The sequence below is a fragment of the Cebus imitator genome, unplaced genomic scaffold (assembly GCF_001604975.1).
Source record: "Cebus imitator isolate Cc_AM_T3 unplaced genomic scaffold, Cebus_imitator-1.0 Scaffold6, whole genome shotgun sequence".
NCBI classification, from domain to species: domain Eukaryota; kingdom Metazoa; phylum Chordata; class Mammalia; order Primates; family Cebidae; genus Cebus; species Cebus imitator.
Window position 1 is genome coordinate 10043321 of NW_016107321.1, and position 14200 is coordinate 10057520.

Sequence of the window (14200 nt, forward strand, 5' to 3'; positions counted from 1 at the left end):
AAGACAGAGTCTCGCTCTGTCACCCAGGTGGAGTGCAATGGGGCAATCTTGGCTCACTGCAACCTCCGCTTCCTGAGTTCAAGTGATTCTCTTGCCTCAGCCTCCCGAGTAGCTGGGATTACAGGCATATGCCACCAGGCCCTGCTAATTTTTGTATTTTTAGTAGAGGCAGGGTTTCACCATGTAGGTCAGCCTGCTCTCGAACACCTGTTCTTGTGATTTGCCCGCTTTGGCCTCCCAAAGTTCTGGGATTACAGGCGTGAGCCAACGTGCCCAGCCTTTCATTTTGTCAATTTTTAACTGGCCTGTTTTAAAATAAAAGGACAATTGGTGGGGGGCGGGGGGAAGCAGGCTGGATGATCATTTGGTATTATAAAAGGCATCCCAGAAAGTATTTAACATTGTATGAATCTGAATTAGCACTCCCTAAACTAAGATTCTATTCCTGCTGTTTTCAACATGGATACTACTCAAAATAATCTGCAAAGTGTTTCAAAGAAGCCCAAGTTCCCACTTAAACTGAAGCAATTAGAAATAATTAGTTTGGAAAAATTCCTCCTATATATAATTCTCAGATTCAACATTTGAAAAAAAAAATTAAAAAATGCTACATTTATAGACTTCTATACATTTACAGACTTCTATACTTTCTAATCTATACTTCAACACCTATAAAATAGGTCCCATTAAGCCTGTACACTAGGGCATGGTAATGTATCTTTTCTCTTTTCTGGGAGATGAATACAGGATACACAGTTCATGTTATCATCCCAAATTAATTTCAGCTACAACCTTCTGAGCATACTTTTTTAACAATAAAAAGACCTTAGAGTTCTTACCAGTATTTACAGTCTCCTGATCAATCATGCCTCCTTCTGCAAAACCTTCCAAGTCATCCACTTTAACTTTTTCCCATGGTATATATGTAACTCCAAGATCCACATCCCAGAATTGTTTGTATTCTGTTTTTACACCTTTGTTTAAAGCCCATGCGATCTATTATAAATGGGAAGAGGAAAAAAGGAAGCTTATATATACATACTACAAAAACAAGGAAGAAAGTTCAAAATTTTATTTAATGTAAATACAAGTAAAATTTGTTTTAGAAAACAACTGGAAAGGCAAAGCTGGAAAACTAACAGTAGCCAAAAATATTTTTCCAGTTGTTTTTCTGAGACAGGGTCTCACTCAGTCACCCAGGCTGAAGTGCAGTGGCACGATCATCGTTCACTGTGGTCTTGACCTCCTGGGCTCAAGCGATATTCCTGCCTTAGCCCTGCAGTAGCTGGGACTGTAGGCAGGTGACACCACAACCAGCTAATTTTTGTATTTTTTAGTAGAGATGGGATTTCATCATATTGACCAGGCTGTCACAAACTCCTGGATTCAAGTGATCCACCACCTCGGCCTCCGAAAGTTCTAGGGAAATGTGAGCCACTGCGCCTGGCCAGTTTTGTTTTATACAACTTACATGAGATCTAGTATTTATAATAAAGGATTTCCACTTCTTATTGTAACTCTAATAGAGCAATGCATTTCCAGAGAAAATACAAATCTACTTTTCACCATAAAAATGTCCACCTACATCAGTGGTAATTAGAATAGCATTTTTCTTCATTTGCTGAGACAGGGTCTCATTCTGTTACCCAGTCTGTAGTGCAGTGGCACGATCATGGTTCACTACAGCCTTGACTTCATGGGTTCAAAAGATCCTCACACCTCAGCCTCCCAAGCAGCTGGGACCAGTGGTGCATACCATCACACTCCGCTAATGTTTTTTTTTTTTTTTTTTTTTTTTTTTTTTTGAGACAGAGTCTCACTTGGTTGCCAGGCTGCCAGGCTGGACTACAATGGTATGATCTCGGCTCACTGCAACCTCTGCCTCCTGGGTACAAGAGATTCTCCTGCCTCAGCCTCCCAAGTAGCTGAGACTACAGGCGCCCCCCACCAGGTCCAGCTAATATTTGTATTTTTAGTAGAGACAGGGTTTCACCATATTGGCCAGGCTGGTCTCGAACTCCTGACCTTGTGATCCACCTGCCTCGGCCTCCCAAAGTGCTGGGATTACAGGCGTCAGCCACTGCAACCAGCCACACTCAGCTAATTTTTAAATTGTTTTGTAGAGATGAGGTCTCACCATGTTGTCCAGGCTGCTCTTAAATTCCTGGGCTCAAATGATCCTCTCATCTTGGCCTCCCAAAGTGTTGGGACTACAGGTGTGAGCTGCCACACCCGGCCTGTTATTTTAAACAAAATCTTTTATTCCAGAGGAGAGTAGGAGTACTTTAGTTTACGCAAGAAACTGCCATGCAATGACAAAAGATGAGCACATATTAACTTCAATGAACATAGGTATTTGAAAATTTTTTAGTCAGTTGCAGAACTGATGAGATAAACTTCAAATAAAAAAGAAATTGTGAATTAATCATAGAAAGTAATAGAAAAATACTCAAAAAATTCTCAGTGCAAAGACTACAAAGAAAATAAAAATATTCTGATATATAATCTCTTCACAAGGGCCTGGTTTATTTTTAAAAAAAGATGTCAAGAATCAATAATATAATTAGAAGATATAATTAAGGAGTATTGAAAGAAAAAGTGAATGAAAGACAACATTATAAAATGAACATGTTCTACTCATACAATGGTGCCCTAGTTGACTCAGAAAGCTGTGCAAGTGTAATTTCAACTAACTGACTAAAGTTCTAGTTATCAGACTTATTTTTACCTACATCTAATTCTGAAACTCAATGAACTCAAATAATAAGTTTCTGATGAGGTTTGCCCATAACATTAAAAGAGAATATAATGCAGGGACGTTCTAATAATCTAATAAAAGAGCTAGTGACCCTTCTGTGAAAAATTCAGACTTCAATATAACAGACATTAAAAATACTGACCCCCATCCCAAGCTCCACTCCACCAAATCTCACCTTAATGATCTTGGACCCAATTTTATACGATCCAGAACTGAGTTTCTGAAGAGCTCGAAATGCATCCTGTCGATGAACCATGCAGACGTACGCACAGCCCCTGGGAGGAATCATCTAATAAGAAAAAAAATTTTAAGAAAGGGTATAAGAACAGAAACTCATTCTGGTATTTTATGGTTTTAAATACACAACATTGACTACTTACTAATAATTCAATTTTGATAGATTACTGATTTATTTTCCCCTTTCTTCCTCCAGCTGTTAATTAGTAGGTACAATTCATGTACAATAATTAATAACTCAATTTTAAAATCCCCAAATTCAAAACTCAATTAGGTCTCATTATAAGCCATGATATATAGGAAATCTTAAATAGCACGTGGCAATATTTTCTGAGCACAGAGAAAGAACTATTAAAAACAAAACAAAAAATGTGTAGCTTCATATGTATACCACCACCAGACCACCACCAGATAAAAGGGAAATAATGTTATGTGGCCAAAATATTTGAAGGCAACAATTTATTCCTAATATTACTTCAATTTTTCAAAATATTTCATTGAGTAATGCAAGAAGGGTTTCTCTGTTGTGGAATTATCTTATCTTTAATATAAAATCTATAATCTGAAACAACTGATGATAAAACTTTTCAATCTTATAAAACTTTATTTTGTTCAAGTGCTTCTGGAAAAGGTTTTAATATAAAGAATAGCCCCAGCGTTAGGATCTGAGACTGATTTATAAAGCATTTAACTTTTCTACAATTACCAGATCATAAAATTATCATTAATACACTCAGAAACCTATGCACAGCATTTCTTTTTGAGAAACTCAAAAGGCATTCTATTTTTTTTCACTCAATACCTAATAAAGCGTACCTATTATTAAAGCTTACATATAAATCTTTTTCTCAGCCTTGCTAAGAAGAGCCGAGAAAGCTACGTTAAGCTACTGCCTCTTTAATATCAAACTTCTTAAGAGAGAAGTCTATCTAAACCTTGACATTCTTCTTTTATCTATTGCAATCTAGCTCTAATTCCTTACCAACCCCATGGAAAATACTCCACTGTCTTCAAGATCACCAATGACCTACTAAATGCCAAACTGAATGGACTTTTTGTCTCTGAAGCCCCCAAAATTAAATTAGTGGATTATGAATCTTAATTTCACAAAATAACTTAGTGCTATACTCTCAAAAAGTAATACAATAGAGGAGAGAGATAAGGCAAATAGACGTTCAAGGGATACAAGAAAGACTACAAATATGATAAACAGAAAAATCCAACATGCTACTTGGACACAAGCTCTATTCAGAGCAATGATTCCTGCTGTGCATGAGAATCACCTATGCAGCTCTGGCACTTCGCTAAAAATTTAAAGATACTGAGCATGGGCATCCCTAACTTTTCAAATGTCAAGACATATTACTGATATGCAGCTAGAGTTGAGAATCACTAGTTTAAGGGTACGGGAAAAGTCAGAAAAAAAACTTCAGAGAAGGCATATGATTATAGACTCTGAAAGATACTGATGTTTTAACAGGTGAAATCTGAAAAGATAAGAGAGTATGAAATGTTGACAGCACTCTTGTGATATACAAAGAGAAATCTGAAGTACCCAGGTTGAAATCCTTAACCAATCACCTTTTTATCACCTGTGTAACTCAAACAAATCACTTCGTTTCCACATTAGAAAATAACAGTATGTGAACTACTTAACCAGCTTCTTATGAGGCTCCAGAGAGATCACACACAAAAGAAAGATGCAAAATGGTTCAACTCAACTCAAAGAATTCTGTTATTATTACAGAAAAGTCAAGTTTGGTCATTTAAGGAAGACTGGGAAGGAATTAAGACTAGAAAGGAAAAACTGGGCAATATTCGGATAAAAATGATAAAAGATCCCACAGACTCCCAGCACTTTGGGAGGCCGAGGCAGGTGGATCACGAGGTCACGAGATCAAGACCATCCTGATCAACATGGTGAAACCCTGTCTCTACTAAAAATACAAAATATTATCTGGGCATGGTGGTGCGTGCCTGCAATCCCAGCTACTCAGGAGGCTGAGGCAGGAGAATTGCCTGAACCCAGGAGGCAGAGGTTGCTGTGAGCCAAGATCGTGCCATTGTACTCCAGCCTGGGTAACAAGAGCGAAACTCCGTCTCAAAAAAAAAAAAAAAAAAAAGATCCCACAGACATAAAACTATAACCACAGGGAATGAAATCAGAAGCTTGGTGAATTAAGTGTCCTTATACTTCCTGTCTTCCAGGATGGATGCATGGATAGATGAATGGATAGATGGACAGACAGACAGACAAATAAATGTCTCCCCAAATGACTACAAAACATTTCATTACATAGTGGGAGGAAGGAAGAAAGTGAATAATTTTTAAATAAAAGAACAATTAAAATGGCTAACCACAGATATCTGGCCTTCAGAAAAAAGCATCAGGCCTTATAAAGAATAAAACAGACTCAAAGGAGGAGACTGGGTGGTGCAAAACTAGTGCAAGAATCACGCGTGAAAGAGTTATGCTCCACTTACTAGCACTTCGCTTACCATAGTGATTTTTTGACCTAACATTTGCTCTGTTAGATAAGAAAGACAGTAAAAGAGCACCAGAGAATGAGAAAAGAAAAAGGCAAAAGAGACTCAGGATCCCAAGTCTAGCTGTGTCTCCACAGCTCCTCATGTGCAAGTGACTACAATTCTGTGGGACTCCATTTCCTTAAACGCATTTTTTTTTTTTTTTCTTAGAGACAAGTTTTGCTCTTGTTGCCCAGGCTGGAGTGCAATGGCGAAATCTCAGCTCACTGCAACCTCTGCCTCCCAGGTTCAGGCAATTCTCCTGTCTCAGCCTCCTGAGTAGCTGGGATTATAGGCATGGGCCACCACACCCAGCTAATTTTTTGGAATTTTAGTAGAGACGGGGTTTCTCCATGTTGGTCAGGCTGGTCTCAAACTCCCGACCTCAGGTGATCCGTCCACCTCGGCCTCCCAAAGTGCTGGGATTACAGGCGTGAGCCACCATACCAGCCCTTAAACACATTTTTTTAAAAAAGGAATTAAACTAGACTACACATAGGGTTCCTGCTAATTCAAACATTTGATGATGTTAGGAATCAAACATGCTACGCTGTTATAAAACTCAAGAATATTTTGCTAGAATTCTATTTTTAAAATAGTAATAATTATGAAGAGAAACAGCACCAAAATAAACACAGGCATTATCAAAGTAAAACAATTCTTGAAAAGATGTGCATTATTAAAGGCAGACATTACTGGGCTAACCAGGAACAGAAATGATTCTTTGTATGAATAAAAACCTCATTTTTTTAACCTTAAATTATTAAGAACTAATACTTGCATTAATGGATTCAATTTGTCCAAACTCTTCAAACAGGTTGGTTAAATCTTGCTGTGTTGCCTTCTTGTCCACTTGCCCAACCCAGAGAGTAGTACTACATACTGTCAAGACATAAGAGACAAATGACCTAAATCATATAGACAGTTACTTCTTTCAAACGTAGCTGAGGAAAAAACAGTAATAAAATAATAATTAAAGATAATATATTCAAAATAATTTTTAATGAACACCTGCATCTGTTATGTTTAAAATTAACTAAAATCACAAGTATTAATTCAGATCTTTGCCAAGTGAACCACTTGCATGTCACCTGTTTTCAAGGTTGGCTGCACACTTGAACCATCTGTGGATGCCAGGGTCCCACTCTAAGAGGATGAGTGACATGTAGTATGAAAGACTGGAAAGTGAGAGTTGTAAAATTCCCTAGGTGATTCTAATGTGCAACAAAGTTTCAAAACCACTTCTCACAGTAATCCCATTTGTGAACCTTTTAAGTGTCCTTCTGTGCTGGAAGAACTAAGTAAATGTGTCTCCCTAATCAAGAGATAAATCTGAAAACAGTATCTTATCCTTAAGGAAACAATCCTTTGCGTAGAAGATACAAAGGGAAAATGGCCAAATCAGAACCCCTTGAAAGACTTAAAGGTACTTAACTGTTGAAAGCCACATCCCTTTAACAAATATTAAACAGGAAACACCTTGCCTATTTTCAGCTGTATTGTTCATGCCTCCACGAAATGCCTCCTTTTACAGAAGATGTTTATTTTAAAAACATTCATAGCTGACACTTTCGTATAATTTCCATACCTTGTATTTGGATTTATGTCAGTGACCACATTTCTGACTACCTTTTATCTATAATATGACAGGTCTAAGGCAGGTTTTAATCTATGGCTAAGTTAGCCCCAAATAAAGGTACTACCCTTGGCAAGATCACTACTGAGTGTCCTAGGTTTTTTCCACCAGGTCTCTGGTTAGTCAGAACTCTGACATCTTCCAGACCTGTGTAAGCTTTAGAAATCACTTAGCTAACACATATTCCCTGGTCATTGTTCTTTCCCTGACAGTTGTTTATCTCCTGTAGTCTTACCCTATATTCAATTTAATCTTCAACTAAAGTCTCAAGGAGCTCTGCATTAGGTTTTTACTTTTCTGAAACAGGGTCTTGCTCTGTTGCGCAGGCTGGAGTGCAGTGGTGTGATCTCGGCTCTCTGCAACCTCCACCTCCTGAGCTCAAGCAATCCTCCACCCTCAGCCTCATGAATAACTGGGACTATAGGTGTGCATCACCACGCTCAGCTAATTTTTTTGTATCTTTAGCAGAGATGCAGTTTCACCATGTTGCCCAGGCTGGTCTCAAACTCCTGGTCTCAAGTGATCCTAAAGTGCTGATGACAGAGGTGAGCTACCATGCCTGGACTTGAATTAGTTTTTTATTGCTGCTGTAACAAAATAACATAAACATAGAATAAAACAAATGTATTACATTATAATTTTGAAGATCTACAATGGGTCAGCAGGGCTGCATTCCCTCTGGAGGATCTTGGGGAGAATCTGTTTCCTTATCTTTGCTAGGTTCTAAAAGGTGCCTGCATTTCTTGGCTCACGGCCGCATCCTCCATTTTCAAAACCACCTCTAACATTTCCCAAATTCTCTCTCCTTTGATCACCACATCACCTTTTTCTCTCCAACATACTTGCTCCCCTCTTATGTACCCATGTAATTAAACTGGGTCTTCTGGGGTAATCCAAGTTCATCTCCCCACCTCAATATCCCTAATTTAAAAGGGCCTGAAAAGTCCCTTTTACCATACAATGTAACATATTTACAAATTCCAATGATTTAAATGTAGGTACCTTTTGGTGAGCCATTATTCAATCTACCACAACCCTTAACAGAAGTCTGGGGCTCTTTTATGGAATAGATCTCCCTGCCCCTTTATTTTTGGAGACAAGGTCTTACTCTGTCACCAGGCTGAGGCTAGAATACAGTGTCCTAATCATAGCTCACTGCAGCCTCCAACTCCTCTTGCCTCAGCTTCCACAGAAGCTGAAACCAGAGGCACACATTACCATACCTGGTTAAGTTTTTATTTTTAGTACAGACAAGGTCTTGCTGTTTCCCAGGTAGGTCTTAATCTCCTGACTCAAGCAATTCTCCTGCCTTGGCCTCCCAAAGTGCTATTATAGGTTTGAGCCACCGCACCCAGCCTTAAGGATTCTTTTGTTTGTTTGTTTTGAGACAGGGTCTTGCTCTGTTCCTCAGGCTGGAACACGGAATCTTGCTGCTCCTTAGGCTAGACATGCAATCATGTCCCACTGCAGCCTCTCAACCTCCTAGGAACAAGTGATCCTCCCACCTCTTGCTTGAGTGGTTGGGACTACAGATGTGAACCACTTTGCCCAACTAATTTTTTTTTTTTTTTGGTCAAGATGGGGTCTCACTATGTTGCCCAGGCTGGTCTTAAACTCCTGGCCTCAAGCAATCTCCTGGCCTGTGCCTCCCAAAGTAGCCTGGATTACACATGAGCCACTGTACCTGGCATTTTGGTCAAGATGGGGTCTCACTATGTTGCCCAGGCTGGTCTTAAACTCCTGGCCTCAAGCAATCTGCTGGCCTGTGCCTCCCAAAGTAGCCTGGATTACACGTGAGCCACTGTACCTGGCATTCACTTTTTCCTCTTTATTACCGGTTTTGCATATTCCAGCTGCCTTAATCTCCCTAAACTCTGCTCCATATTTCCCATCTCTTTCAATATTATCTCTCTACACATTTTTCCCATAGCGAATGCCATTTTTTTCTCAGAAAGCACTAATGATTTTTTACATCCCATGCAGAAGGGAGACTTGATTCCTGGAATGTTACTATTCATTGGTGCTTTATATTCCCTATTCATGAAAATTTTGTGTTCTAAAATCCATGCTAAAAACAATAGTATGAAAACACTATCAATATGTTCAAAATGTGTTAAGAAAGAATACAAATCACAGGAAATTGATACTGCTTTTCATTAAGGAGAGCTGTGAGGTAAACAATCAGATGAAGGTGAGTCACATAAATTGTTCTTCCCAGTGCACATAAAAGTTATGTTTACGCTACACTATAACCTATTAAGTGTGCAACAGCATTACATCTAAATAATGTACACACCTTAATTTTAAAACACTTTATTGCAAAAAAAAAAATAAATAAATAAATAAAAAAAGCTGACATAGAGACAAAGTGGGCACCTGCTACTGGAAAAATGGTGCCCAACAGATGTACTTAACACAGGGTGGTCACAATCCTTCAATCTATTTTAAAAAAAAGCAGTAACTGCAAAGTACAATGGAGTGAAGTGCAATAAAATGAGGTATGCCTTATTTGCTTATGTGCTTTTTTATTTTCCTTTTTGCTGTTTGTTATACCCATGAAAATAAAAGAAATAAAAAATAAATTCCACAGTTAAAAACTATTTAAACAGTGACATCAACAACGTGGCAAATTAGGTGAGAAACTAAATGAGAGAGACTCTGCCTAAAAGCCTTACTCTAATATTGGCAAATAAATAGATGACTCTGAATGTCTTAATGGAAATCATGTGAGAAAGCACAATAGAGGTTTTATGTTCAGACCTTTGACATCATTTTTTTATCAGTCAGCACTAAAATGTTTAAATGTATACTCTCACCCTAAGGAACAAACAAACTTCTAGAGCAAGGAATATCAATATTATTAGGTTGACACTAGCTCTCACAACCAGATAAAATTCAGGCAAGATAGCCAAGGCCTACAAAAATTGCCAAAACTTAGTAAGAAGATGGCTATTGCCTTTTATTACAGGCCTGGGTTTCCAAGACGCTCAAGTAGTATAAATTATATCAATTATTTTTCTAACTCTCTGGCACAGGGAATTTATTTGGAAGTCTTCAGAAATTAGATAACACAATCAATGTTTAGTTCTTTGGAAAGAATGACAGTTTGGTCTATTTTATGTACTTCTTTGCAAGTATGCAATCTCTTAGTTCATCTTAAAAGCCATAACCCAAGAAGACCCTAGGCAAAATTTGACACTAATTAAAGCTTATTTTGCTGTACTTAACTTTCCTACCAAATGAACCTGCTCCAAGCCTACTCCAAAACCAAACCCCACCACTACCGAATCTGTTCTAATTGTACGTAACTGATTAAAATGCAACCATGGAAAGTTTGTACAGCAGGAATTCTCCCGTAGTACTAACCCATAATGTTATAACTGCTTTAAAAATTATATATAGCTAAGTATATGCTTCATATAATTACTCCTATAGACCTGGTGGCCATAATTGGTTAGAATACTATAGACAGATGTCACTGTGTCCATGCTACAGATACCAGCCTAGTCTGCTTTTTATATCATTAGTCGATACAGATTTTCTAACTTGCATTTGGGGGGGAAAAAAAAATCAACCCTCAACGACCTTGGTCTTTGAACAGAATCTGTTCTTCCTTTTTCTTCTCTATCATGTTACAAAAAACAGAGACAAAATTACTCACTTACCAACCCACTTTTAAACTTCTTAATCTGAAAATAAAATTTGGCTAAGAGACTTTGTAGCAGATTAACTATTTTTTAAATATGCATTGAAACCAAGGCGTTGTAGACATATGTTACTTACCACTCAATGTTTTAGATCTAATTGGAGGTAATCCCTTTTTCTGTCGTTCTTTCTCTCTTTCTCTGGCTCTCCTTTCACTTGAATACGATCGTGATGATTTTCTCTTTCTTTCTCTTGAGCGGGAACGCGATCGCTTTCTGTGTTTACGCTTTCTAGAACCAGATCGTGACCTAGACCTTCGTTTTCTTGGTGATCTACAAAAAAATTTTATTTTACTTCTAACAACAATGTTTTCCTTCTATCAAATTTGTCACTTCTAAGTGAGGGAAAAAACAACAAAAAAAGTTGTCTTATATTTAGTGACAATATCTTAAAATATTCTGAAGTACAATCAAGTGTCAAAAATGCATTTCACGGCAGGGCTCAGTGGCTCAAGCCTGTAATCCCAGCACTCTTGGAAGGCCAAGGTGAGCAGATCATGAGGTCGGGAGTTCGAGACCAGCCTGGCCAACATGGTGAAACCTCACCTCTCCTAAAAATACAAAAATTAGCGGGGCGTAGTGGCACATGCCTGTAGTTCCAGCTCTCAGGAGACTGAGGCAGGAGAATCACTTGAACCTGGGAGGTGGAGGTTGCAATGAGCCGAGATCACGCCACTGGCACTCCAGCCTGCTGGACAACACAGTGAGACTCTGTCTCAAAAAAAAAAAAAAAAAAAAAAAAAAAAATTAAAAAAAGCATTTTTCCTCAAATCCGTATACTGCTTAGGTCCACATTAGTATTAGTTGGCAACGATTCTGAGAATGGGTGACTATTCACAATGAAGAGGAAAAAGGCAAGAATGAGATTCTAGAAAGGGCCTCACTTTCTTGTAGTGTATTCCAGCTCATTTTTCAAACAGAAGAACAGGAATGAAAGACCAAAGAAAATTAAAAGACCAGTTACGTGATACAGCATTAGGCCACTACATAATTCTGCTTAGTAGTTTCCAACTTATAAAATTTTATGGTGCTTATAGAGGGTGACACTGAAACACCTTTGCCTGTCAACCACATGCCATTCAGTTCTCTTCAAAATGCTTAGTAAGAGGCTGCTAACGACAAATAAAGACAATTTCAACACTACGATTGTTATTGTTTCAGGAAAATAATTCAGTGATATGAGATGGATTTAGAGCAAGTTGAATTGACAGGCTCTCATTTGCAATAGATAACAACACAGAACTTTGTGACAAGAACAAGAAATCACTGAAAAACTCATCAAATGTACGGCCCTTCTTCCAGCATTTACTGTTCAGATTTTTCAGGGGCATTCATATGCAAAAAGATAGAATATAAAAATGTTAAATACTGATACCTTTAAGTTAGGCTCATAAAGAAAACTGTTTTATAAATAATGTTTATAAAGATAAATTTTGTAGATTTGTATGACCATTTTTGGTGTGTGAGATGAAATGGAATCCAGGAAACACAGCCTGAATTAACTGTTGTTTGGAGGCAACAATATTCTAAATTGGGTGTCCTCATATTAACTAAATTCAAATATAATTCAAAATCCCAGTCTCATGATATGGCTGCCAATCTTATGTAAATTACTGAAATAAATGGCCACAGATATATCAATTAAAACAGAACAAAGGTTATCTTGTTTTTGAAATAACTTTTTTTCTGAGAGACTGTGAAAAAATACGTCATCCCAAGGAAAACATTTCATCTTGATGCAAAGAAATAAAGCCAACATTTTTAAAGTTCACACACAGCTATTATTAAATATTATTGTAGAACCTTGAACGAGAACGTGAATGTGTTCTGGATCTTGAGCGAACCGCCACTTTCTTAGCTTCTTGTTCAAAGACCTCCTCTTCCACTCCATCTTGCCCTTCATCTATATCCATATCCTTGAAAGTCAAAAGAACAGCAAACAAACAGAAAGGCTGGTTGAAATTGGGTTATACATTGACAATACTGTCTTTAAAAATATTGACAATAGGAGCATTAATGCCTAATACAGGGGTGGCCAATCTTTTGGTTTCCCTGGGTCACATTAGAAGAAGAAATGTCTTTGGCCACACATAAAAAATACTAACACTAATGACAGCTCATGAGCTTTAAAAAAAAAATTGCAAAAAAAAAACAAAAAAACTCATCTTGTTTTAAGAAAGTTTATAAATTTGTGTTGAGCCGCATTCAAAGCAGCTGTGGGCCATGTGCTTGGCCTAGAGGCTAAGCTTAGGCCTTGAACAAGCTTAATCCTAATACGTAAAATGACTACAACGTGGAGCTTAAGTGTGGGAAAAATACATTCTAGCACACTGCTATTATAAAATATATGTTTTCTTTAACTACTTTTAGAAATTTATGACCCAGAAAACCATTTACTTTTACCTGCTGCTGAATATCTATGGAATCATCCAAATTGACTTCAGGTTCAAGAAAATGCTGCTGACTACTCCCTTGTGATGGTGACGCTGAATGCTCTGACCCAAATGTTCCTTCCTGACTATCCTGAGGAGTGGTCTATTGAGAAAATATACAAACAAACATTGGGAGATACTTTTTATTATGGATGAGAATGTTAAACACAACAAACATCACAACTACATGTTTTAAAAGAAGCCCCACACATAAAAGAAATTCCATGTTCAATCATTTATAAAGTAATAAATCCAGAATTGTACATTTGTATAAACTCAAGCTATGTAAAAGCAGGGTACAGCTCCATAAAAGGGATTAAAATATTAAAATGGTAAAATCGAATAATTTTTTTTTGAGACAGAGTCTTGCTCTGTCACCTAGGATGGAGTGCAATAGAGCAATCTGAGCTCATTGCAACCTTCACCTCCTGGGTTCAAGCAATTCTCTGCCACAGCTTCCCAAGTAGCTGGGATTACAGGTGCCTGCAACCATGCCTTTGCTAATTTTTTTGTATTTTTAGTAGAGACTGGGTTTCACCGTATCAGTCAGGCTGGTCTCCATCTCCTGCCCTCGTGTGATCCACCAGCCTCGGCCTCCCAAAGTGCTGGGATTACAGGCGTGAGCCACCGTACCCAACCCAAATAAATTTTTAATTGTGGAAAATATAAACTACAGAGGACTAATAAAGGAATTATAGCACGAAAAATATATAATGGTACTTAGTAAATGAACCTAGATTTTCACTGATAATTAGCATTAATAAAAAATGCTATAAAGAAAAAACAGGCCAGATGCAGTGGCTCACACCTGTAATCCCAGCACTTTGGGAGGCTGAGGTGGGTGAATCACGTGGTCAGGAGTTCAAGACCAGCCTGGCCAAGATGGTGAAACCCTGTCTCTACTACA

General features: G+C 37.9%; 1 protein-coding gene across 7 annotated transcripts in view; it reads right to left on the reverse strand.

Moving 5' to 3' along the window:
• The window catches only part of SCAF8 (SR-related CTD associated factor 8), a 248254-nt gene that overhangs the window by 159702 nt on the left and 74352 nt on the right, over nt 1-14200 (reverse strand). For all 7 annotated transcript variants that reach the window (XR_005201851.1, XR_005201857.1, XM_037742039.1 and 4 more), the window contains 6 exons: nt 13265-13396; nt 12665-12777; nt 10941-11134; nt 6303-6403; nt 2934-3047; nt 840-996 (listed from right to left, as the gene is read on the reverse strand). Coding sequence is in view for 5 of the 7 variants with exons in the window: in XM_037742039.1 (XP_037597967.1) it covers nt 840-996; nt 2934-3047; nt 6303-6403; nt 10941-11134; nt 12665-12777; nt 13265-13396 (811 nt within the window). In the remaining 2 variants the exon portion in view is untranslated. The remainder of the gene's footprint in view (nt 1-839; nt 997-2933; nt 3048-6302; nt 6404-10940; nt 11135-12664; nt 12778-13264; nt 13397-14200) is intronic.